Genomic DNA, 26,161 nt, shown 5'->3' with positions numbered 1-26,161 from the left:
CAAATGGGGTGTTGTTAACTTAAACAGCAACTTAAGCACTGTGCCAAACACCTATTCAGGATGCTGTATTGCTCCCAATCAATTTGGATTTATAAAATCAATCTTCCATATTGCCTTTTATTAGTAAAAACAGTGTAGAAGTTTCAGGGAGTCGCCTTCTTTTTCTTGCTTTTGTTTGTTTTTTACTTTTTGTTTTTCATGATATGGTTTTATAGGCTCAGGGCTCCTGGCTTTAGATCCCCCAGCTCCAGGCATTCATTCATTCATTCATTCTCTCTCTCTTTCTCTCCTCCCCCTCTTTTCCTCCCTCCTTCCATCCTTCTACCCCTCCCTCCCTCTATAGTTTTGCTACTCAAAGCTGAGACCCTTACTCCTAAGTGATTTTTTTGTCTGCCCTGAATGATCCACATGGACTTCTACCCTGAGTCTGCCATGATGTCTTATTGGCCACTGCTACTTTTTTTTTTTTTTTTCACTTTTTCTGTCTGGAAGCTATGCAGTAAAGACTGTCATATTACTGATGAAATGACAATTGAACAAATTCTGTCAAAATATTCCACGTCTACGAATGATAACATAAATTCTTAGGAAGCAATGTTTTTGATAGTATTGTTTATAGTAGGAGCTGGAGAAAGATTTCAAAAATTGTGGTACATCCTTTCACGGGAGTACGCTTCACCAAGCTTGACAAACACCCTGCCACACAGTTATTAAAAGAGTGCTAGGAAATACTGTAAAATGTTATAACCAGGGAGGAAAGTATGTGGTTATTTATATTTCTTTAATTTTTTTAAGAATTGTATTTGATTAAATAGCCATGAAATCTTTATAAAAATCCTATCAAAATTAATAATATGGTTATCTGTGGGGAGGGGAGCTAGTTACTGATCAGCTGTAGGAGAGTAATTTCCCTGTATTCTTACACTTGAATTTCCAGATCATTTTTATAAACTTTCTGAAATAACCCCTCTACCCTTTTACTATTTTTTTTTATTTTTGGATGCTGATAATGTATTACTTATTAAAATAAATAGAAATATGTGAAATGAAAGATAAATGTTTCTTCTCAGGAAACAAGCATGCCTTTCAGTCTATTGGTGCTTCTCAGCTCTGTGCTCTCACTGTTCCACTGTCACGGAAGTTTCCCACTGGAGCTGTTGTTTTATTACTTAACTCATCCTCCATCAGAAGCTTCTTAATTATAAGAATTTTTTTTAAGTATCCTTATATGGCCTGATAGCAAATCAGGTTTTTGGAAAATACATCTGCCTTCCTAATGTTCTTATTTCTCTCTACACAGACTGTCAGGCATCTTTATTATTTTGTTGCTTAATGTTATTTTAGTGCATATTTCCTGGTGAACACATATTTTTTTATTATACTGAGTTATTTATTATTTCTGCCTCTACTAATATAGTTGCTGATAATGCATATGTTAATGAAGATCATTTTTAAGTAAAATCTCTGGATTTACCTTCTCCGTTAGACTTGTGGTTTAGATCCTAGCTTTTGAAGGTTGGAGTACAAAGAGGTGGCAGTTATGTGGAAATTATATGACAAACTTGCTAAAAATATAGATCTTCAGGGCCCATTTTCAAATATGCTAGTTAATTCAATAGCACTGAGGAAGACCTTGGAGTTTTTTTTTTTAGGTAGGCTCTTTAGATAATTTTGTTTGGAGGCATAATGATTAGAAATCAGTGCTTCAGAATCTGTTAAGAATCAGTTTTGTTCTGTTTTTTTTTGTTTTGTTTTTGTTTTGTTTAAGAATTATTATTTTGGGCCCAGTGCCATAGCCTGGTAGCTAAAATCCTCGCCTTGAATTTGCCAGCATCTCATATGGATGCTGGTTTAAGTCCTGGCTGTGCCGCTTCCCTTCTAGCTCCCTGCTTGTTGCCTGGGAGAATGGTAGAGGGTGGTCCAAAGCTTTGGGACCCTGCACCTGTACAGGATACTCAGAGAAGGCTCCTGGCTCCTGGCTTCCAGTCGGCTCAGCTCCAGCCGTTGCAACCATTTGGGAAGTGAACCAGCAAATGGAAGATCTTTCTGTCTGTCCTGTATTTTTGCCTTTCCAATAAAAAGAAATAAAATAAATAGAAAGATAGATTTATTTTTCTTAGAAAGGTAGATTTACAGAAAAGGAGAGACAAAGATCTTCCATCTGCTGATTCACTCCCCAAGTGTCTGCAATGGCCAGAGCTGAGCCAATCCAAAGCCAGGAGCCAGGAGTTTCTTCCAGGTCTCCCACGCGGGCACAGGGTCCCAAAGATTTGGGCCATTCTCTACTGGTTTTCCAGGCCACAAGCAGGAAAATGGATGGGGAAAGTAGAGCAGCCAGGACACAAACTGAAGCTTATATAGGATCCCAATACATGCAAGGCAAAGATTTAACCACTGAGCCATCGTGCCGCTCCCAGGAATCAGTTCTTAATAATAACTAATGTATTTGCCATCACTACAACCACTCATAAGTTGAACTTACTATTTTACAAGTTCAGCATCTTTGAAAATAAGGTATGTGGGGTGTCTCTTGCTCCCTCCTCTTTCGAGAGGCACCCCACCTCCCGGGTCTTCAGAGGTGCTTTCCCCTTCCTCTCCCTTCCCTGCTCACCTGGTCCCTTCACAAATAAACTTTTCTGTCTGCAACAAAAAAAAAAAGAAAGAAAATAAGGTATATGTCAGATTTAGTGCTTACCTGTGATAGGAAGTTTTATGTGTAACTCCCAGACCTGTATTTTACTTTCTGTTAGCTTACTATCTGAATAAAATAAAGTTGATATCAGTAATTAGAAAGGCATATTAACATGAGTTAGGCAAGTTATGCCTCGTATTACAGTGTATTCCTATTTTTGTTGATAGCTTGTATATCTTTATTTATGCTGCTGCAGAAAAATGGACTCAGCCCTTTGGAAAATATGTTTCACTTTATTCCTAACAGTCAAATTACATTTTTCATAAAAGTGTTCACAAACCAGTTGCTGAACAACACAATAAAAATCATTATCAACCAAGTTTATCTGTATTTTATTGGACACATTTAGTCCAGGATAGCATATCATGTGGACACCTGAAGGTAGGCCCTGCAGCAGATCAGTTTTAGATGTTAATTGATCCATCAGTTTTGCTCTTACATTGAAAAATTAAGGATTTTTTGTGAAAATTCCCTTTATAATGCATGTTAAAAATAATTAATCAGTGTCATACCAAGCCATAATATTAATTAAGGGCCAAGCATGGTGGCCTAGTGGCTAAAGTCCTTGCCTTGAGCGTGCCAGGATCCCATATGGGCGCCAGTTCTAATTCCAGCAGTTCCACTTCCCATCCAGCTCCCTGCTTGGGGCCTGGGAAGGTAGTCGAGGACGGCCCAAAGCTTTGGGACCCTGCACCCGCGTGGGAGACCCGGAAGAGGTTCCTGGTTCCCTGCTTTGGATCGGCGCAGCACCGGTCATTGTGCTCACTTGGGGAGTGAATCATCGGACAGAAGATCTTCCTCTGTCTCTATTCCTCTCTGTATATTTGACTTTGCAATAAAAATGAATAAATCTTTTGCAAAATTAGCTAAAATTTTATTATGACTGACTCAGGATCCATTTGTTGTGTGAGGATTGGCTGCTACTTCCTTAGTTAACCCATTAAGGAGACAGAATTTGAAGTTTGAAAAGAAATCTATTTAAAATTTTAGTTAAATTGTGTGGCATAAAGCTATTTGTCTTATTTGCTCACTTCTGTATTTTAATGACTAATTCACTATAATTTCTTTAGACTTTTAATACAGGCAGGCTATGATGTTAATATTAAAGATTATGATGGCTGGACGCCTCTTCATGCTGCAGCTCATTGGGGTAAAGAAGAAGCATGTCGAATTCTAGTGGACAATTTGTGCGATATGGAGATGGTCAACAAAGTGGTAGGCCTTTTAAATACATTTTGAATATTTCAACTCTAGAAATATAGACTTTGTCTCGATGTTATGAAGATATAGCTTCATTTTGTTACCATATAAAATGGGCTTTTGTTGATTATTAATCAGTTGTTAATGAAATAAAAGACTTTTTCACTGAGCATACCATGTATATAGAGTGCATTTGCTTACCTTTATTAATGTCACATGTTAGAAATTCATTTATTATGAAAATTCTGCATTTTTCTTAATGTTTTTTGGCATCAATGAATTGAAATAAAGTGTTTCTAATTCTCTTTAGTGGTCTTATTTTACTTATATGACAAGGATAATGAAATGAGGGCAATAGAAACAGTAGTTTTATGCCAAGTTAGGTCACTGAAATGCAGTGTCTACTGATTTTACAGGTGAGAAAACAGCTTAGTGAGGTAAATGATTTGCTTGATATCACGTACTAGGTAAAAAGAAGAAGGGAATAAATGTCATGCAAGTAAAAGTTTCTGTTCGATTACATCTTTTCCCTTTAATTAGTGCTGAGTCAGTTATTGTCTCATCAATATTCTTGCTCGTCCCCTGCCACCTCATTTTGGCAGGTATGTTTGGTCTATCAGCAATCAGAGAACTGTAGCGAACTTAATTACCCTAAACTCCTGGGCAATGTTCCATGTGTATTACACTTCATAGGACAATATAATAAATTGCTTATTAGAGATTCGTAAATGATTTTATTCACAATGGACCATCTGATTCTTCTGTATTTATTTTTATTGCTTGTGCTGGTTGTTCTGATGACTATTTTCTAATGGGGAGCTGCAAAAAGCAGAGAATGAATATGATATACCACATACACAGGATTTTCCCTTGAGTGTATGATTGGAAGTTGAGGGTAGTGATATAGTTTCATGTCCCTCTTCTGACATAAATAAACTCTGGACTCCTTTATTATTTCTAAGAGTAGATTCCTAGATACTTATTTTATTAACTGACTTCAAAATGTATTTGATGGCATACTAGGTGGTATGTTATAATACACATCTCTACTCCCATTATGAAACTGGTGAGTGTACCCATATAGCATGATCCTAGATATTCTACTGCCACCCAAACCACATGGTGCAATTAAATAGCAAGAAGTTAACCTGGTAACCGTTATGATGGACTATACTACTGTAATCGTTTAGGGAATGATAGCTGGGAGGAGGAGTGTGAAAATGGTGGAGGAGGACAAAAATCCCCATACCTATAAAATTATACAGTGTGAAACTTTTTTTAAATAACTAAATGAAAGAAATGTATAGGTAGGAAAAATCTTAAGTACTGAAAATTGCAAGAATGATGAAACTGATCTAGTTTGTCCTGAATTTTTAGTCAAAATGAAAGTAATTTACTTTTTCTGGTTTTATTGCCTGTTACCTATTTTTTGTTGTTTTTGCTTTGGTCTATTCTGTAATCAGCATTAAAGATGAATAAATGTCAATTCTGTTAATGTTAAGTAAGAGACGAGCTAACTTTTTCTTTAAAATTCATGTTTCCTTTCCATCCATGTAGAAATTCCCCTTGCAGTTGGGATTTCTCTGAAAACATTAGTGGATACCTTTTACCCCTGAACTCTGATCTGCATTCCTGTTTCTCAGCCAAATAGTTGACCCGTAGGCCACTTGTCTACTCACAAGGAGCTGTGTTGATAATTGGTTTTAGCAAAAGTAGCCTACAGATAAGAACTGAAAGAAATGATGATTGAGATGATTTTCCAAATCAGTTATCTCAGTTTACTAGTCTAAGCACATTGTATTTCCCCTGCCAAATCTGTATTCTACTCCTCTTCAGTATGTGAGAGGGAACCTGTCTAATCCTTCTGTCACACAATTAATACGCTTGAGGAAAAAAGAATACATACAAAATTGTGTCGAAAGCCTGCTAGTTGTATATTACTATAATAATTGTTCTTCCATCAGCAGAAATTTTCATATTTTACTGTTTATGTTTTCATTCCATCCTTTCAGGGGACCTCTGTAAGAGCATGAGACAGTCATGTCTCATGCTGCCTTGGACTTTTATAGTTTTCATCCTTTTTTGACAAATTCTCTAATGACATTGTTTTAATAGCCCTGTTGTTAAGAGCTTTGAACACTCAAATGTGATCTGAAAGTAGTTTTCCTAAAGCCTTGGTAATTGTTTTTGTTTGTATCCTAAGCTCTGCCACTTTTCCTTTGTTCCAATTTTATTGTTTTATTTTTCCAAAAACTGTTTAAATATATAATTTCATTTTTTATCAATATTTTTCCTTCTAAAACCAAAATTTCAGACTTCTTTGACTAGCTAAGATGCTGATTACAAACTAACATGTGTTTTATGATTCCATGTATGCAAAATGCCCAGAATATTCAAATCTGTGGAGAAACAGCATGGATTAATTGTTGCCTCTAGTTGAATGAAAAGGACATAATAGCATAAGAGATAACTTCTAAAGGGGTGTTGCCAAGAATTTTATGTAAACTCGATTTTTCTTAAATTTCTCGGAATTCTGATATATAATTTATAATTACTAGGATCCTTTTTACTATATAATTTTATATTATTACTGAAGGTGTTTTATAATTTAATGACTTTTTGCCATCCCCCCTCCTGCTTTTTCCCTCATGTTTCCTACCTAGGGTCAAACAGCCTTTGATGTAGCAGATGAAGACATCTTAGGATACTTAGAAGAGCTGCAAAAAAAACAAAACCTGGTATGTTTAATAACTATATTTATTGCCTATGTTAGTAAATTCTTTTGGTAGCTTTGACTTTTAGTTTTTAAAATATTTTTGAGGTATAAGTTATTCCTAACAAATGAAATAACTGAAAGGCAAGAATTGATATGTTTAGCCGTTTGTGATTTATATCCCTGTTCTTTTAAAAATAATAATAATAAACTTCATTATTGTTGCTTTATTTATTTAAAAAGTGGAGAAAGAGACAGACAGACAGATTTGCTTCCCAGATACTGGCAGCTGGAATTGGAACAGGTCATAGCCAGGAGCCCAGAGCTGAAACCAGTCTTGCCACGTGCTTCACCAGGGACCAAAGTACTTGAGCCGTGCATCATCCACTGCGCCTGCAGGTGTGCGTTAGCACAAAGCTGGAATGGAAGGCAGAGAGCCCAGCACTGTGATACAGGGTGCAGGAATCCTGTTGACGTCCCAGCCACTGCACAGAATGAACACCCTGTAGCTCAATTTCTATTCCCTCTCATAAATTGAATACTCACACAGTGTGTATGTTCTCAAGAATAACTCGTTTTTGTAATTTCATAATAAAGTTGGCTGGAGAGGTAAAGGTAATTAAATCATGGATTTCTAGTAGCAGACCCAGGAAAAACAATGAATTCTATAAGTAGGAAACAGATTTTTTTTTTATTTTTAAGAAACACTATTCTTTTAAAAACTATCCAGGGCAGATTTCAGGAAGTGACAAGTGAGAATGCTAACTATTGAGTTCCCATCCACTGGTTCATGCTACAAGTGCTTAGAACACTTGGGTCTGGGACTCTGCACCCATGTGGGAAACCCGGAAGAAGCTCCTGGGACCTGGCTTCAGATCAGCTCAGTTCTAGCTGTTGCAGCCATATGGGGAGTGAACTAATGGATGGAAGATCTTTCTTCCCTTTCTCTCTGTAAATCTGACTCTCCAATAAAAATAAATGTTTTAAAAGAAAGAAAGAACAGTTGGGACTAGGCAGTGCTGAAACCTAAGGTGCACACTCTATCCAGGTATTCTAAGCATGTGGCAAAAACCCAGTCAGTCACTTAAGCCATTTATTGCTGCCTGCTAGGATCTACAGCAGCAGGAAGCTCAGTAGGAAGTGGACCTGGGAATTATACATTCCTTTCCTTTTTACTGTAAAGGATATGAATTCTGTGTCTCTCCTTTGACTTACATGTTTGTATACAGAATTTATCAGTGCTTTTATTAAATAACATTTGTTAATGTGAATCAAGTGGTTAGAGTTCTTAATGGCATGAGATACTTTAACCACTAGGCCAATTCCCGCCCTGGAAATAGATTTATAAGTGAAAACTGGCAGCCATCCTAAGTAGTTGGTGGAGCTTGACTTTTATGATGGACTAAAGTTTGATGTGATCTGAAAAATCCAACTTAATCCTATGTGAGTGGAACTTTCTAATTGTATACTCCTTTTAATTCTGAACTCAGGCCCTTTGCTTTCCATTTATTTATTTTTTTATTTTTATTTTTGCTTGGTGTTCAAAAACTACCTTGTTGTTACTTTTAAGTTGGTATAATTACTTATTACTGCTTTAATGATATTCTTGTTTTCCTTTGCATAACTTTACATAAAGCTCCATAGTGAAAAACGAGATAAGAAATCACCACTGATTGAGTCAACAGCAAATATGGACAACAATCAGTCACAGAAAACCTTTAAAAAGTAGGTGAAATATTAAAAAGTAAGTTTATTATTGTTTGAATAAGCTGGCATAATATGCATGGCGTTGATTAACATGAATCTGCGAAAAACCAAATTGTGCTTGTGATTACTTGAAGGCTTTTTTGTTTTGTTTTCACAGCAAAGAAACATTGATTATTGAGCCAGAGAAAAATGCATCCCGTATCGAATCTCTGGAACAAGAAAAGGCTGACGAAGAGGAAGAAGGAAAGAAGGATGAGTCTAGCTGCTCTAGTGAGGAGGATGAAGAAGATGACTCGGAATCAGAAGCTGAAACAGGTAAAACTTGAAGGATAAGTGGCGTTTCATTAAATCTTATTGTAGTGTGAAGTAAAATAGGTGGAATTTTTAATTTGTTAGACCAAGTTGCTGCTTGTTTAGAAATCTGCTGAGCTCAAAAATTAAATTTTTCCAAAGTGCTCAGAAATTCTAATACTCAGTGAATGCTTGAAGCTAACAAAGTACAGCTAGGGTGGATAGGGTGTAAATAGACTGTTGCAATTGAAAACTTGCCTTCGGAGGCCCAGAAGTATAGGAAGCCTACTGAATAAAGGTGCGTCCATGTTCATTTAGAGCTACTGGAAGTTAAGACATAATTGTACTTTTTATTTGTATTTACTTCAAATTTTTCATGATATAAACATTACAGTTGTAATGTTCTATCCCATTTTCATGCTCTTTTGTATTATATGTGTAGTCATAAGCAATATATAGCAATTATAATATTTTGTTTTTATTTGCATATTCTATTCTACGAATTGCTGTGCAAGTTAATACTTTTACTGTAAAGTGGTTTTAAAAATTTTTCCCATTAATTTATTTCTAGAACTTTATGTACATAATTTATCCCTTTAGCTCTTTTATAATATTCCATTAAAGTCATCCATTTTCCTTCTAATGAACATTTTCCTTACTTATAATTTCTGTGCTGTTTCACGTACTGTTCCTAATGGTCATGTTTCCTATGTACACTCATTAGCAAGAGATTCTGGAATGGATTTAGAAGTTGAACTCTTCAGGCTTAGGGTACACAGACACATTTTCGTTTTTTTTTTTATGGATGGTGCCAAATTGCTTTAAAAACCACCGTCTCGGTTAACATTCCTCTCCTTTTTGCTATAAAGGATATGAATTCTGTGTTTCTCCTTTGACTTACATGTTTATATACAGAATTTACCATTGTTTTTATTAAATAACATTTATTAATGTGAATCAAGTGGTTAGAGTTCTTAAATGGCATGAGCTACTGTAAGATACCACTTTTAAAATGAATAAGCTGACATTTTAACTTTTCACTTTGTCAGAGGAAAGTATTTCCTCCAGTAAGACTTTTTTTTTGCACCAAGATTTTGACCTGTAGCAAAACTCATTTTTCAGGACCAGTTTAGTGGTCATAGTTAATACAAATGGAGTTCAGAATTTCTTGGAATTCCAACATTTCTTCTAACTATAACATTTTTGAGTCATCTTATTTTTGCTCCTTCAGTACAATATTTTCTCTACCAATGTTTGAGAAGCTAAACTTTGTTATATGATTAACACCTTATTTTCCATTTAAAACCAAGATGTTGAATACAAACAGACATAGACTCGAATTGTTGCCCAGGTAGTATGTTAGATTCTTTTAACCTCTGGAAGCTTAATAACCCGACCACAAATGATTTTTACATAATACATAATATCAGATACATAAAGGCCAGATTCTAGCCACTTCCAGATTGAAATCTTTCTTTGCTGTCAACATTTTTTGTTACCTGACTCAGCATATCCTTTGCCCAAATATGGTAACCATGTGAGTAAAATTGGAACTAGGTAGTCATTAAATGTTCTCCTTGTGTAACATGTTAATTAAAATATTTCTTATTTTATAAATACTATGTAGAAATCCTCATGTATCATGATTAAGGACATAGAGTGATTGATAAATGTAATGTTACTAGTATGTATAGGTGGTTCATTAACTCAGACTTTTCAGACTAAATGATTTCTATAGATACTATATAAAAATGCTTTGTATTAAGTATTGATTTTCATGAAATAATTGTATAAAGTTAAACTCTACAAATCTAAATATAATCAATCAGAGCTAACTTAATTTATGCTGCTTCCCTAATGTATTTTAAAGAACTGAAAGATGAAAAGATATCATTGGTACTTAAGTAGACTCATCTACTTTTATCAGTATTTAAAGTTATTTTTATGTAGTTACTCTCCTCCCTAGAAGACATGCCTAGGCTTTTAGTACAGTGAAGTACAGCATTACAGATCAAGCCATGTGGACATGATCATCAGAAAGCTAGGACTGGCAGATTTCCTTACGCATATGTCCACTTCTCTTCCAGAGAATTCTAGGACTCAGAATTCAGATGACCAAGAGATTCCTGAGATTTTGTTTTGTTTTGTTTTGTTTTGTTTTGTTTTTAATCTAAATTCTTCATTGCTCTTGTATATAATTTGCTATTCCATATTACATTCTCAGTACCTACTTTTGGACTCCTTTTTGCCACCAGCTGATAAGTATTCCTGACTTCCATTGGTTGAAATTTCCTTGATTGCAAAATGAGGAGACCTGTACTATTTAATCTAAACAGTTTTTTTATTTCTTTTTTAAAATATATATATTTTTTGAAATTTGAATTATGTGGTGCGATTTCATATAGGCTGGGATTACCCCCCAAGCTCCCACCCCTCAACAGATTTTCCCCATTTTACTACAATGATACAGTCCTTCATAAGGATTCATAATTCTATCAGTTTCTTATTTAAGTGTACCCTGACAATGTCAGACAGTCCAGCATCCCATTGTCTACACATTGGTCAGTTCTTTAAATTCTGTTTTCTGTTACCATCGAATAACATTTTATTAATTACCTCTTTGGAATTTAAATATACCATGCACTTCATGCTCAGTTTCTCACAGAGTAAACTTATAAGGTTCGTTTGAAGTGTTGTAACTTTGTTCTTCCTGTTGCCTTTGCTCAGCTGTGCCAGGAAAATTTGACTCAGCATCAAGAATTAATCCATGTAAATAGTGCTTGGTTCCATCTCTCTCGACTGTAATGTCAACCAAGCTTTATCATGCTTTATTCAGCAAGCTAGAGAAAGTAACCATTTCCTTTTAGGACTACAGCTCAGTGTAGCAATTTCTAAACTATTTCCTTTTTCCTGTGTTCTTAGAAGAATGCTTGTCAAATTATGTAACATGAAATGTTCATTGAATTTTCTTTCACAAAATCTTTACCAATACAGTTTTGTTTTGTGTTATTTCTCTTCTCATAAACCAGATGAACTTAGGAACTCAGCCATTTTGGTTGCCTCCAAGCAGTTCATAAATTTTAGTGGTAGATGAGAAAATGAGAAAAGAGGGGCAGCCATATTTTTTGCATCTTTCCTTATAGAATATGAAATTTTCGTTCTGCACTGTTAGTATTTGTTCTAAGTTCCATGTAGGTAAGATATTTTATCTTTTTTTTATGATTTATTTTATTTTTATTGCAAATTCAAATATACAGAGAGGAATAGAGACAGAAAAGATCTTCCCTCTGCTGATACATTCCCTAGGTATCCACAAGGGCTGGAGCTGAGCCAATCCATAGCCAGGAGCCAGGAACATCTTCGAAGTCTCCCACATGGGTGCAGGTCCCAAGGTTTTTGGCTGTCCTCTGCTACTTTCCCAGGGCACAAGCATGGAGCTGGATGGGAAGTGGGACCACAGGGATTAGAATTGGTGCCCATATGAGATTCCTGTCTGTGCAAGGCGAGAACTTTAGCTGTTAGACTACCTCTCTGGGACCTGTTTTATCTTTTCATTGGCTGGTACTGTACTATGGTTTATGCCCACTTACTTTAGACTTAATAGGTATGGGAAGACATCCTGTTTCAGACTTTTAATATTTATTTTCCTTAGTAGGAAAAAAACTGACAAAATAAAGAATAAGAAAAAGCATTTTTAGATTTCCTGGGAACAGAGGAAATAATAATTATAAACCAACAATAATACATGTTTTAGAAAATCATATGATTGGACTTTTTCTTTTTTGAAGTTCATTATATTTGTGCATGCAAATTTTAAATATTAAAATTTTTTGGTGGTTTTTGTTTTTTTGGTGTTTTAAAACTAGACAGGTTGAGTTCTATCTATGCTAGGAGTCATTCTGAGACAACAGTTTGAATTAGCAAAAATAGAATGTAAAATAACATTTTCCCAGCTTTTCAAACCAGGTTCTTACAGAATCTTGATTCTTAACTTTTTTGGCTTGTTTTTAATAGATAAAACAAAACCTATGACTTCAGTGACTAATGCCAACACTTCTAGTACACAAGCAGCTCCAATAGCTGTTACAACACCTACTGTGTCATCAGGTCAGGCAACACCTACGTCACCTGTTAAAAAGGTAAGCCAAGTTTGTGTTTGCCAGAAATATACATATTCTATTCAAGTATCATTTGGACTAACTCACTAAAGTTTTTATAGTTAAAATAAGATTATATATTTAAGTTTTTAATGTTACTGAGCTTTCCTCTCAACCATGTTAAGAGTTAATAGTGTATATCTATTTGGGGGGACGGCGTATTATGGTTGATAGGTAACAAATACTAGAGTTGATGTTTTAAAATGAGTACCAGAAGGAGGGCAGGCACTTGACCTGGCACTTAAGACATTGGGACACCCACACCTCATATTGAATGCCTGTTCACTCCCAATCCGCCAAGCCTGCTGATAACCCCCTGGGACAAAGCAGATGATGTCTCCCACAGATGGGGTCTGGAATGAGCTGTTGCAAGCATTTAAGAAGTGAACGAACCCATAAAATGGAACTCCTTTTCACTCTTTGTCTATCTCTGTCTGTCTCTCAAATAAAATGAAGTGTGGGTTTTATGGCACCACAGATTAAGCCACAGCTTGAGAAATCCACATCCTATTTGACTGCCAGGTTCAAGCCTTGGCTCTTCTATTTCTGATCCAGCTTCTTGCTAATGTGTGTATCCTACGAGAAAATAACGATGGCTTTTTACAACCTACTTAGGAGACCTAGATAGAATCCTAGGCTCCTGGTTTGAGCCCGCCCCAGCTGTGGCTATTGCAGGCACTTAGGGAGTAACCAGAGCATGGAAGATATCTCTCTCTCCCTCTCTTTCTCTCCATTGCTTTGGTTTCAAATAAATAAATATTTTTTAATATGATACAGTGATAATTTTTGTATAATACTAAGACCAGTGATCATGAATGGTTTCTATTTTTAATTGGAAAAAGAATTTTTAAAATAATTCATGTATTGAGCCAGAGTTGGTCAAATGGGTAAATCTGCCATCTACAATGCCAGCAGCCCAATTGTGAGCACCAATTTGTATCCTTGCTGTTCTACTACTAGTTTTATTTTGTTTTTAAAGTTTTTTTTTTTTATTGGAAAGGCAGATTTACAGAGGGAAGGAGATACAGAGAGAAAGGTCTTCACTGGTTCACTGTACAAGTAGCTTCAATAGCCAGAGCCAATCTGAGCCAGAAACCAGGAGCTTCCTCTGGGTTTCCCACATGTGGATGCAGAGTCCCAAGGCTTTGGACCATCCTGTGTTGTTATTTTTTAAAGAACTGTTTAAGTTTATTTGAAATGTGGAGCAACAGAATGAAAGACGAAGATATACATCCACTGGTTCACTCCCCAAATGGCCACAACAGCCAGGTCTTAGCCTGTCCAAAGCCAGCAACCTAGAGCTTTGAGCTTCATCTGGATCTCCTAAGTACTTGGACCATCTTTTACTGCTTTCCTACGGCTTACGCTCAGGGAGCTGGGTCAAAAGTGGAGCATCCAAGACTTGAGTCATTGCCCATATGGGGTGCTGGGATTGTAGGGAGCATCTTAACTCACTACGCCTCAGCATCATATACTGCTCCATTTCTGATCCAGCTCCCTGCTAATGGAAAAGCAGTGAAAGATGACCTGAATGTTTGGACTCCTGCCACACATATGGAAAACAATTGAAGCTCAAATCTCAAGTTACAGACAATGAGAGAATTCTTCCATCTGCTGGTTCATCCCCCAGATAATCAGGATAGAAACCTCAGGGCAGGCTGAAGCCAGGTGCCAAGAGGTTAATCCGGGTCTCCCACATGAGTGACAAAGGCCCAAACATTTGAGCTGTCTTTTGTTTTCTTAGATTCATTGGAACTTGTGTTCATATGATCATAATTACTTAAGCTTTGATATGAAATTCTTTAAAAACACTTAACAGGATATTTGAATAGTTGTTAGCTATAATTAGTGTCACCATCTGCTTTAACCAGAAGTCCCCTAGGAACTTCCTTAGTGATTTACTAAATTTGTACCTCTGTATTTAGGTGTGAGGTCATGATGTTGTAAAGATTTTAAAGTTATGTAATATATGGAGGAGTTTAATAATTGTAAAAAAAAAAAAAACTATGCTTTTCAGTGGCAGTTACCTTTCTTATCAACGTTAATGTACCATTTATATTTTTAAGTTTTTCCAAGATTTCACCTGTAACATTAGAAATCTTACTGATACGAATTGTATTCAATACATTGGTATTTGTAATTATATATTACATGAATTGGCAGTTAGAGTTCTGTCTAATTTTAGGTTCCAAAGCTGTTGTGCTTCCACATTTATACAAAGTTATTTTAAGTTCTCCAGCTTGCTCCACTATTAGTATTTGTAGAAACTATTTGTATTTGTGCGTATTAATGCCTTTTGGCACTAAATAGGAATAGGTCCCTAAAAATGAAGTAGAAACTAAAGGAAAACATAAATGTGTTTACCTTAATGATTTTTCCTTAAGTACACAACTTTTCTGCTAAAATTAAAGAACTATTTCTGTAGTAATAAGGTCAGGCTCATGATTTACAAAAATTTTAACATATAGAAACCATCTATCCGATTTTGTGCCTTAAATTGTCGGCTGACAAGTTTATATAACTTTCTTTACTCTAAGTAGTCTATCACCTATTTCATATGTATAAGAATTTCAGTAAAGTTTAAGCTATTTTCTTTGCTGGATCTTAAAATTTCAGAAGTTTCTTTGAATAAACTATTTTGATTAATTGAATCCAAATTTCTCAGAATAAACTATTTGGTTAATTGAATCAATTTCCTGGAAGGTAGATGAGAGAAATAAAGTGAGCAGTATAGATGATATTTCTAAGAAAGTGAATTAATTTTTCAGTTTGATTCATTTGCATGTTCTGTAAAAACAAAATAAGCCAGGAAAAATGATCTAAAATTATGGACTATATTCATTTCTAAGATAACACCTTAATAATTATTTCAGTTGGTAATAGAAAGTCATGGAAGATATTTGAACAATGCCAGGAGAGAATTATTATTTATGGAATAATATTCTGGCAGCTTTGCAGGGGTATCTGCGAAGATGAGAGGTTGATTGAGAAGATGTTTCTAAGAAGCTCACCGGCACTGCCTATAGTAGTGTAAATGTTAAACTAGGAGAGTGACCCTAGGCTTATAACACAGAGGAGGATCTTGGGAAACTTGAGATCTAATTGTATTTAGAGGCAAATAACAGAAAGTATGTGTATCATGATTGTAGAACTCAAACATAGTGATTGAAGAGGTTCACAAGCTGAGAACAGCGGAATAAATAGTTTGGAAGTGTTCAATTCCAGGCTTGGTATGTCAGTTTCCCATTACAGTTCTAGATAGCTTTCTTCAATAAGCAGATTTTCTGAACTTGGAATTTAGGAGTCAGACTGAACTGGAGAATAGCAAATTTAAGAATTAGCAGAATACAGTTAGTATATAACTTGGGAAACCAGAGAAGAGCATATTTCCTACCTTTAGGAGATGAAAGCAGGAAAAGATGGAGGAAAGAAGAGTTAACTTGGACAAGTTTGTTACAGGAGGTTGTTAATGACAACAACAAAACCTAAGGAAGCAGAAAGTCAGTGTCATTGAGGAGGTGTAAAGTGTTTGAGAAATATAGAAGGCTACGATACAAAGATGCACATTTCAAAAGTATTAGTATTGCCTCCATTTTCTCATCTTTACAATTAGAGAAATAATACTTTCAATGGTTTAAGGTTTAAATGTGAAAACCCCATTAAAGTACTTAGCTTATTGCAAGACCCTAGTAAACTTTTGTTAAATGTCAGCCTGTTATGATTTTCAATAAATGTTTTCTGCTTTCTGTCATGGAGAAAAAAACATCCCAGATACCATTGGGGACAGTCAGGAAGGTAGCACAGACCAGAGATTGGAAGCCTCTGGCTGGTAAGCCAGACTTGGCCCACTACCCATTTCTGTGACAGATACTTAAATGTTATTGTCCCTGTGTGAGATTTTATTGAAACATAGTCACATGCTCGTTGATTGAGTATAACTTGTGATGTACCAAACCTAAAATTTGCTGTCACATCCTTTTTACCGAGAAGTCAGTAATGTTTGTCTCTATGCATAAAATATTGCACAGAGTATTCTGCAGATTCCCTAACCTCCTTGATCAGCAGAGCCTATATTTTTTTAGTAGTTATTTTTTCAATGCCACCTGATTGAAAAAAAATGTCTGTTTCATTTACTAAGTAGATGAAGTAAATTAATAATGACAGTTTATATATTGTTCAAGAGATGCCAGTGTGCTCATCTCAAAACTGTAAACTGTCCTGCAGAACTCTTCTGATTTTGTTGTATCACACTGGAATATTCAGTTCACATTTCAACAACTGTAGTGATAGAAGTTAATTATTGACAGAATTCGGGAAATCTTAAGAGAAGTTCTGCCTATGAAATTCTCCTCTAGCTTTATTGCAAACTTTGACAATAAATATGGAAGAAAGCACATTTTAAAAATGACCTGTATTTTTATGCCTGTAGCAGTTAATTAGTTGCAGTATTTACCATCTATATTTAACTGTGTTTAGATATTTAACTTCCGGAAATGGGACTAAGGAAATAAGCTGGTTAAAGATAATAGATGTTTCATTTTTAGCACTGTTAGAAATCCTTAGACATGGCAAAGAATATTTGTACCCCAAAATAGTTTTTTATAAATATTTAAATTAGTATTGGGTGGGAAATTATATAGCAGATTTGAACTTGTGATATTCAAAATGTTGTGTTAAGTACTACAGTTAGAAAAATGCAAGCTATTAGCTTCTGATGGATTATGTTCAGTTTTACCAGAGTATATAAGTGGATAAAAACAAAATTCAGATGTATTAATTTGTTCATTCATATGCTATGTAATAATATCTACTCTGTACTTTTAACTGCTGTAAGATTTTCATTGTTAGATTCTTCAGATTATTGTGTGCTAAAACTAAAACTTGTCCCAGTGACATGTGTAGGATATTACCCAATTACTGAGCTTTGATTTATTATACAATTTTTTTTTAAGAATAGTATTTTTTTGCTCTTAACTTCCATTTTCTATTTTCACACTTTCCATCTTTATCTCTTTACTGTCTTATTTTAATTGGCTTTAGTCTGATTTCATTGCTCCTCTCATGCCTGTGGTGGAATCAGTAGATCCTGCATCATGGAGGCAGGGCTTGCGCAAAACTGGCATTGTGCTTGTGCCCAATAAGGGTGAAACATCTATGGTGAGGCGTTTCTGTCTGCGAGAACTTACACTAGGCTGCAACGTAGCAAGTTTACTATGAATCTTGGTTCCAGAGCCGCATGACTTTAGAAGTCCTAATGGTGTGCTTATTTTGTGTCTGTATCTGCATCATCGTTTTGTGTGTGATAGAAATAGTGTGTAGTGCATTTTCTTCAGCCTAACCTTTGGAAAGCTAGTCTTTTCTTTTTTCAATTTTGTATCTTTACATTTTTCACTAAGACATTAACCTACTTAGTAAAAGTGCATTCTGCTGAAAGTATTAACTATAATTCTAGGTATTATTTATAAATTTTGTGTGACCAAATTAAAAGTTGATCCGATTTAGTAATTTTTTTTCTCTTACTTAAAAAATAAAATAAAAACAGTTTCCAACCTCGGCTACAAAAATTTCTCCCAAAGAAGAAGAGAGAAAAGACGAGTCTCCTGCATCTTGGCGGTTAGGACTTAGAAAGACTGGCAGTTACGGCGCTCTTGCCGAAATCACAGCATCGAAAGAGGCTCAGAAGGAAAAAGACGCTGCGGGTGTTATGCGCTCAGCTTCCAGCCCCAGACTTTCTTCTTCTTTGGATAATAAAGAAAAGGTAAAGTGTTTCACAATCTATCTGATTACTATAAAAGCTTTAATCACTTCTTTTCCCAGGAACAGTAAATCTGCTAGATTTTGTAGTAAATATCTTGAGGTATAGTTGTATCAGTTCACCTGACTCAGTGAGTTACATAATACAAACAAAACTATGTTATACAAGTATTTATGTGGAAATATAAAATACTAGGAAAATAAGATGCATTTACCCAAAACATAAAATGCTTTGTCCTACTTGAGAATTTATAATAATCAAGGTTTATAATGATTCAGTAAATTTCTGAAGTTTAGTGGCTCATTCTGTCATATGAATATAGTCATACATTATATTTATCCAGTTTCTATAATTTGATTTACTAGCTGTTTCATCTGATATTTAACAAACAATGTTGTCTTTATGGATGCTCTATACAACTGTATTTTGAGAGGTGGCATTGATTTTGCTTTAAGTTGCACATGCCAGAGTTCATTCTATGGCATTTTATGTATATATTTTTAAAAGATTTACTTATTTTTATTAGGCAGATTTACAGAGAGAAAGAAAGAGAGATGAAGAGAAAGATTTTCCACCTGTGATCATATTACCTGAATGGCTGCAACAGTCACTGCTGATCCAGTGCAAAGCCAGGAGCCTGGTGCTTTCTCCAGGTTTCCCCGGCAGATATGGGGTCCCAAGGCTTTGGACCATCCTCTCTGCTGCTTTCCCAAAGCCACAGCAGAGTGCTGGATCGAAAGTGAAACTGCTGGGACACACACTGGTGCCCATACAGAATTCTGGCACTTGCAGGTTGAGGATTAGCCAATTGAGTCATCACACTACCCTCCCCCTTTAAGATTTTTTTTAAGGTATATTTTTACAGAAAGAGAAGGAGATTTGTTTATTTTTATGTAAAAAGAAGATTGACAGAAGGGGAGACAGAAAGACAAAGATCTTCCGTCCACTGGTTCATTCTCCAGTGGCCACAGCTGCCAGAGCTGGGATGATCCAAAGCCAGGAGATTGTTCCAGGTCTCCCAAGTAGGTGTAGGGACCCAAGGACTTAGATAACCCTCTGTTGCTCTCCCAGACTATAAGCAAGGAGCTGCATCAGAAGTAAAGCAGTCAAGACCCAAACTGGTAGCTATTTGGCATGCTAATAGTACAGACAGAGGATTATCTGGTTATGCCACCGTCCTGGCCCCTGAATTATTTCTTTGGCCCAGCATCTTTGTGCTTGAGTATGTGTATGCACACACATATGTTTATATGTGTATGTTTTTATATTCTGTTTCTGTGCTTAGAAATGTTTGTATCAGAAATCCAGAGATAGCAGTACTTGTCAAGTAATTTTGATTTATTTTTCCTTTTTTAAAAATAAATGTATTATCTATTTGATTTCAAAGTATTTTATGCTGATAAATCAAGAGTGTCAGAGTATCATTGTCACTGCACACTCAAGTGTATTTAGATAAGTAGAATTTAAACAATTTTTGTTTTGAATATTTTAGTGCAGAGATTATCAAGAGTTTAGGTTTATTACATGAAAGATTGGGACTTCTCAATGAACTATATTTGAGACATATTTCTCTGAGAGAAATAAAGATATTTTAGCTTATTACATTACTTTAGACTGTTAAAAATGTTTCACAAATAGTCATGAAGATTGAAGCAATTTTTCCTTGTTTCTTACTTTAGAATATTAATTCTAGACTTAATATGAAAGAAAAAAATTTCATTTAGACCTACTAACTAGTACTTATGCAGTAAGACAGATAGTATAAAGTGTTTTGTAGTGACTGTTAGTAATACATTGTTGATTATCTTTCTTAATACTTTTAATCAGCACACAAATTTTTACTTATTTTTCCCCTGTTGTACAGGAGAAAGATGCTAAAGGAACTAGACTTGCATATGTTGCACCCACAATACCAAGACGCCTGGCCAGTACATCTGACATTGAAGAAAAGGAAAATAGGTGAATTCATTATTAGTTGCTTTATGAACCCAGTATAAAATCTTTAATGTATAGCATCAGAATTAATACAAAAGCATTTTTATAATTATGTGAGATATGGATTGCAGGAAGAGATGCAGAATATTTCTGATAGAACACCAAGTACATGGTCCTGAGGAGGTACAGGCTTAGTATATTCATAACGTAGCCTATTGGTGTTATGGCTGGAGCAACTGGGAAAGTGGTAGGAAATGAGAGCACAAACCTAGTAAAAGCATTTTTTAATATTTGGAATGCTTAGAAAAGGGAGCAAAAATAAGGACAAAAGGCCCTTAATCAATGCCAGTATTTTCATTTTTTTCTTCTTATTTTCTCAGGACATAGATTTTAAGGAGTTTTTAATATAACTGTGATCATATTATAATATCCCATTTTGTATCTTATTTTTTTTCTGCTAACATCAGTGTTTTCCATAAGCATTGCTGTTCATCAGCACATAACATACCATAAAGTAGATATGTGGGAGTTACAGTAATCGTCTCTCCTCTCCATGCAATTGTGTGGTATTTTGTAGTTACATAATATCTTAATTCTCTTGTGTTTAGAATTATTCCCTAGGAATGATCTTAGAATTAATATTCCAATGTCTTTTCTAATGAACTTTCTTTTTTTTTTTTGCACTAGAGAGCTTTCTTAACCCTTTCTTAAAATTATGAACCAGGATCTGAATGGTATTCTTTTTGCAGAGATTCCTCAAGTTTGCGAACTAGTAGTTCTTACACAAGAAGAAAATGGGATGATGACCTTAAAAAAAATAGCTCAATTAATGAAGGATCAACTTATCATAAAAGGTAATGCTACACTTGCTAAGTGGCTTTAATGTGTTCTTTTATAAACATAGGCAATTTTGAGCTCTTAATTTAAAATTACAGATATTTGCTTTTATTCAATATATGTATATTGTTTAAAATTTTACTTAAAGACATTATTTACCCTTTCTTAGGATTTTGTTACATATTTAATTAAATTTGATTTTGAAGTATCTCAGATTATAACTTTTTTTAAAGGAATTTAAAATTAACTGGAGCAGCTGGAATAAGCCAAGGTGTGAGTTGATGTAGTTCTGATCTGGAAAGTGTCTGCTTCTAGAGCCAAGAGCTAGGACAGTGCCTCCTATTGGAACTTCTGTATTATCCCACTGGAGAGGGCATGCACACTGTAAATTATTTTTCTATCAGAAGCAACCCAAAAGAATTATAAAATACAAACTTGCTTAATATGTTCATGAGGCATTCATAAGGATCTGACACACTGCTGAGACAGTTGTCTTGAAAAATGCAACCGTCTTATCTTCCCTGGATAAAACTAAATAGAGTTTATCTCAGGCCTAACTTGGCATGACCATATGATCTGAAATATTTCAGAAATATGAAATGTCAAATCAGCTCATCTTTGAGTCTTGTTGAGTGCTTTGGGAGGAGACAGTAAATTTGTACACTGCCAATATGGTGAAATCATTCAAACTCTAGCAAGTTGTAGATGCAACTCTTGGTGCTGGAGCTGGTGGTGTATTTAGGAACACAGTTTTTTAGGTTTTCCTTAGCCTTGTGAATTTATATAATGTGTAGACATTTACTATAGACTATACATACAAACACATCCTATATAGATATGACTCTTTCCTTTAGTTGCTCCTTTGGTAGAAGACAAGATGATTTGATTAGTTCTAGTGTTCCAAGCACCACATCAACACCAACAGTTACCTCTGCAGCTGGGCTTCAGAAAAGCCTGCTTTCCAGCACAAGCACTACTACAAAGATTACAACGGGTTCTTCCTCAGCAGGCACACAAAGCAGGTAAGTCACAGATACATTTGTGTTTAGGTCTATTGTGTGCTTATGTATGTGCATGCATTTTTGTTTAGAAGATCATGGGGCTCTGGATTTTTTCCTTTACTTTGTTAAAATTATTCCAAACAAAAATTATTTCCAAAAAGGAAATTATGCATGTTTGGGGAAAATTTAAATTATTGAATCATGAGCTTTCCTTGAATCAGATTGCTTAAAATGTAAATTCTTTTTGACAACAACCTTGGGTGAGTTTTTTGGTTCATGGATGAAAGATCTCTCACCTTGATTTCTTAAAAAAAAAAAAAGAAAGAAAAATCCATCCCTGTAGTCATGTTTTAAGCTGCTAGAAAGTGCTTTCATTGTTTAGCTGTTTTCCTTTTCTCTTTTTGTGTTGCTGCTTGTGATGCTATAGTACCTCAAATCGTTTGTGGGCTGAGGATAGTACTGAAAAAGAAAAGGACAGTGTTCCCACGGCAGTGACCATTCCTGTTGCTCCAACTGTTGTAAATGCTGCAGCTTCTACCACAACCCTGACCACAACTACTGCTGGCACTGTCTCCTCCACATCAGAGGTCAGGGAGAGACGCAGGTGTGTAAAGGTCCTCACGCGACTGCTCATCTATCTGGCACAGTGATAAAATTTGTTTTTGTTTTCATCTTGAGAAATTGGTTACCTTATCTCAAGTAGGCTAATAATAAATGAAATTTAATGTGTCAACTGAAAAACATGTAAATTGATGTAATTACGATTTTTAGTGCTTAGGACTGGTAAATCATCTCTTGCAAAGTTGAGATTTATTTAAAACAACAAATCAGAGAGTTGTCTTCCCTTGCCATTTTTTTTTCTTATTTCAAAACTTGTGTGTGTGTGATGAAGATCAGACACACACAGTTACACTGATGGGAATTAAATGCAACAAGTTTATCATTATTTCTGATGGCTTGTCCCTATGCTGGAGAAATTTGACAGTTTTAAGCTGTTTTCTTGTGATTTTTTTAAAATTATCTAAAGAAAACATTTGTGAGGAAAGGCCTCTGTCTGTATATGTAAGAGGAATAGTTTGAAGTATGTTGGATACATTATGTTAGTTTTAATTCTGGAAATGCTGAAAGCATTCACTAAGTGAATAAAGAGTATGTGAATTGATTTTGTGTGCTTAAGAGCATTCCCCCAATCTTCCTCCTGCTGCCTGTTGGTATGGAATTACAGATGTGGAAAGGAGCATGCGCATTATCTTTTGTGACAGCCTTCTTTCACCAGAGGAAACATACCCAGAGATATGGCATTACTGTCCACTTCTCATAGTCTATTAGTGACATGAGATTGTGGGAGAATCAGGCCAGTGCTTTTTGCTCTACCCTTCAGAGTGCCTGACTTTGGATTTTCTTTTTTCCTCTTGAGAAAAGAAAAATTTGGAGAGCTGTGTTTACTTGGAAAATAATATTAAGTATTTGGCTACATTTTCCTTAATACACTTGCCAATTTACCTTTGTTTTATCTTTGTCACATAGCATTGACTTAATCCGCAGTAAAGTGCTGTGTCTGTCGCAGTAATGGCCTTATAGTAATATTTATGCCTGAATATATGAAAAATAACAAATTTGTTTTCTATCCTCTTTTGACAGTGTGTTTAGGATTCATTTCTGTTGTAGGATGAAATTTAGTGTAATTTCTATAACAACACTGCAAGTGGCTAGCATTTTATGATAGGAATGCTAGTGTAGACCATACATACAGCATTCTTTCTATAAACTTAAGCCATGTGTTTTTCTATGTATTTCGTTGTTTTTGTGGTGCTTTCAGTAAAACCATACAGCCTGCAGACATTAGAGGATCTGGTGCAGCCATCATCAGATCTACCTTACCAAAATAAATTTGAGGGCTTTGCTGTTTATAGTGTGGCTGGTGAAGAGATTGGGAAAAAAAAAAAAAGGAATCAGGAGTTCTTTGTTTTCTTACTCCTTGCTCTAACTTGATCCTTAAAAATTAAGTTCTCTCTGGGTGAACATTTCGTCTGTAAAATGAGATTGTGATTTATACATTTTTTAATTTCTAGAATCCTTTCCATACTGTTAAAAATTTCTCCAGCAACAGTTAAAGATCAAGAAACTTTTCCCCACATTCAGCATTTTTTTTAGATCAAATTACGATTCTTAACCACAGATTAAATTTTTTTTTATTCTTTTGGAAAGAAAGAGCTAAATTTCAATCCTTAGAATTAGTCCTAATTTTAATGCAGGGCATTAAAGATTGAAAATTAAATGTTTGGGTATATTATTAGGACAAATCAGATTCTAATAGCATAAGCAAACAAAATGTCTGACCTTTTTCTGGTCTATATTATAGAGATTTTGTTTGTCTTACCTTGTTTCAATGATGTTTGCAATAATATGTTTGTGTTTTGTTCCATGTGGAATAATTGTGTGTAATTTTGAATATATTGTTGGCCTTTTCTGTTTGTCTTTTAATTAAAGTTCGTCAATGGTTTTCATATATATATGGTTAAAATTTTGTTTAGGAATTGTATATATGATGAATTGAGAATATGTTATGACTGAAAAAGATAAATCAACATGTAACAGTAGGAACCCTAAATTATGTGTTTTTGAGTATTATAAAAAGTTACGATGCACACCATTACTGTTATATTTAATAGTGTTCTGGAATTCTGTGTGTGTTTATCAGGACTGTATAATTATTTCATTTTTGTTAGCAAGGTTTATAAGGATTAATGTTTGCTTGGAAGTAGAAAGATGCAGCTAGCTTTTAATAGGTGCAGCAAATGAAAGCAAATTGTTTTACAATTTAGGAATTCATGATTCATGCTCATTTCAGACTGCAAAACAATACCTTGCAAATAACTTCATATCTCGTGGACCTATTGCCTTGGCATAACTTCTCTGTTCTCCCATTTTTTCTGGACTCAGGCACCTCCCATTTGCCCATTTATCTTCCCTCTTGACCATTAAAAAAAAAAAAACCTGAATGTGAAATAACAAGGGGTGGTATTCAGTTTTTTAAAACGTGATTATTTGACTAAAGCATAACTATTCTAAATAAACAAATATTTCAGACAAATATTAGTGAAATAATTACAAAATAATTTCATGTATTGGAAAAATTCTTAATTTAAAAATGACAACCCTTGGGTTACTAAGAAAATAGTGAACACTATCAGGCTAAGTGATAAAATTATATAGCTAGTGTAGATCTAAGAAATACATACAGTGATTAAGCCATAATGGATTTGGCCTGATGTTTTGCCATATTTTTGATTATCAACTTTTTGGAATTAAAAACGCATAAAATATATAATTTTATCTTATCTCCATCTCATTTTTAGAGGCCTGTGCTAGAGAGACGCCCAACAGGAGGTGAAAGGAATTGAATATTAGATGATAACTCAAATATAGAAAATATGTTGTGTATTACAAATTAATAGATTAAATTATTATAATAATGTGGAACCAGTTAAATAGACTTTGCAGTTCTTCAGCTAATAACTTTTATCTTCCTAACCAGAATATATTAATCCTGATCTAATAAATAGGTTACTATTATAACAAAATTTACCTATATTGTAAAGGAATATAGGCTCATGGTAGGATTTATGACGGCTGATTAGGTCCACTTGCCAAAAGAATAGCAAGGATGAATTGGCAATGCAGATTTTTTTTCCTGAGCTAAATAAATATGAAAATGTAGCCATAGAGAATAGGTTCCACTCTCAGGACAATTCATGAAATGCTCAAGTGATTCATGTATCCTTCTGGCCTGTTTAGCCAGGTTATCTTTTTTTTTTTTTTTTTCTATTTTATAATATTCTGTTTTTAAAGGGAACTAATGTCATGTATTTC

The 26,161-nt window shown here is 34.8% G+C and overlaps 1 protein-coding gene across 10 annotated transcripts in view; it reads left to right on the top strand.

The window, feature by feature from the left end:
* Positions 1-26,161, top strand: part of PPP1R12A (protein phosphatase 1 regulatory subunit 12A) — a 120,368-nt gene that overhangs the window by 68,402 nt on the left and 25,805 nt on the right. For 2 of the 10 annotated variants that reach the window (XM_058673220.1, XM_058673218.1), the window contains exons 5-15: positions 3,763-3,907; positions 6,556-6,630; positions 8,242-8,330; positions 8,470-8,627; positions 12,618-12,742; positions 17,801-17,917; positions 18,303-18,518; positions 20,380-20,474; positions 21,200-21,304; positions 22,142-22,309; positions 22,716-22,892. In XM_058673220.1, coding sequence (XP_058529203.1) covers positions 3,763-3,907; positions 6,556-6,630; positions 8,242-8,330; positions 8,470-8,627; positions 12,618-12,742; positions 17,801-17,917; positions 18,303-18,518; positions 20,380-20,474; positions 21,200-21,304; positions 22,142-22,309; positions 22,716-22,892 — 1,470 coding nt within the window. The remainder of the gene's footprint in view (positions 1-3,762; positions 3,908-6,555; positions 6,631-8,241; positions 8,331-8,469; positions 8,628-12,617; positions 12,743-17,800; positions 17,918-18,302; positions 18,519-20,379; positions 20,475-21,199; positions 21,305-22,141; positions 22,310-22,715; positions 22,893-26,161) is intronic. The other 8 variants (XM_058673223.1, XM_004583059.4, XM_058673219.1 and 5 more) reach the window with 7 other exon arrangements.

The sequence above is a fragment of the Ochotona princeps genome, chromosome 15, assembly GCF_030435755.1.
Source record: "Ochotona princeps isolate mOchPri1 chromosome 15, mOchPri1.hap1, whole genome shotgun sequence".
NCBI classification, from domain to species: Eukaryota; Metazoa; Chordata; class Mammalia; order Lagomorpha; family Ochotonidae; genus Ochotona; species Ochotona princeps.
The sequence above is the reverse complement of the archived record's forward strand: the minus strand, read 5'-3'. Positions and strand labels throughout refer to the sequence as shown.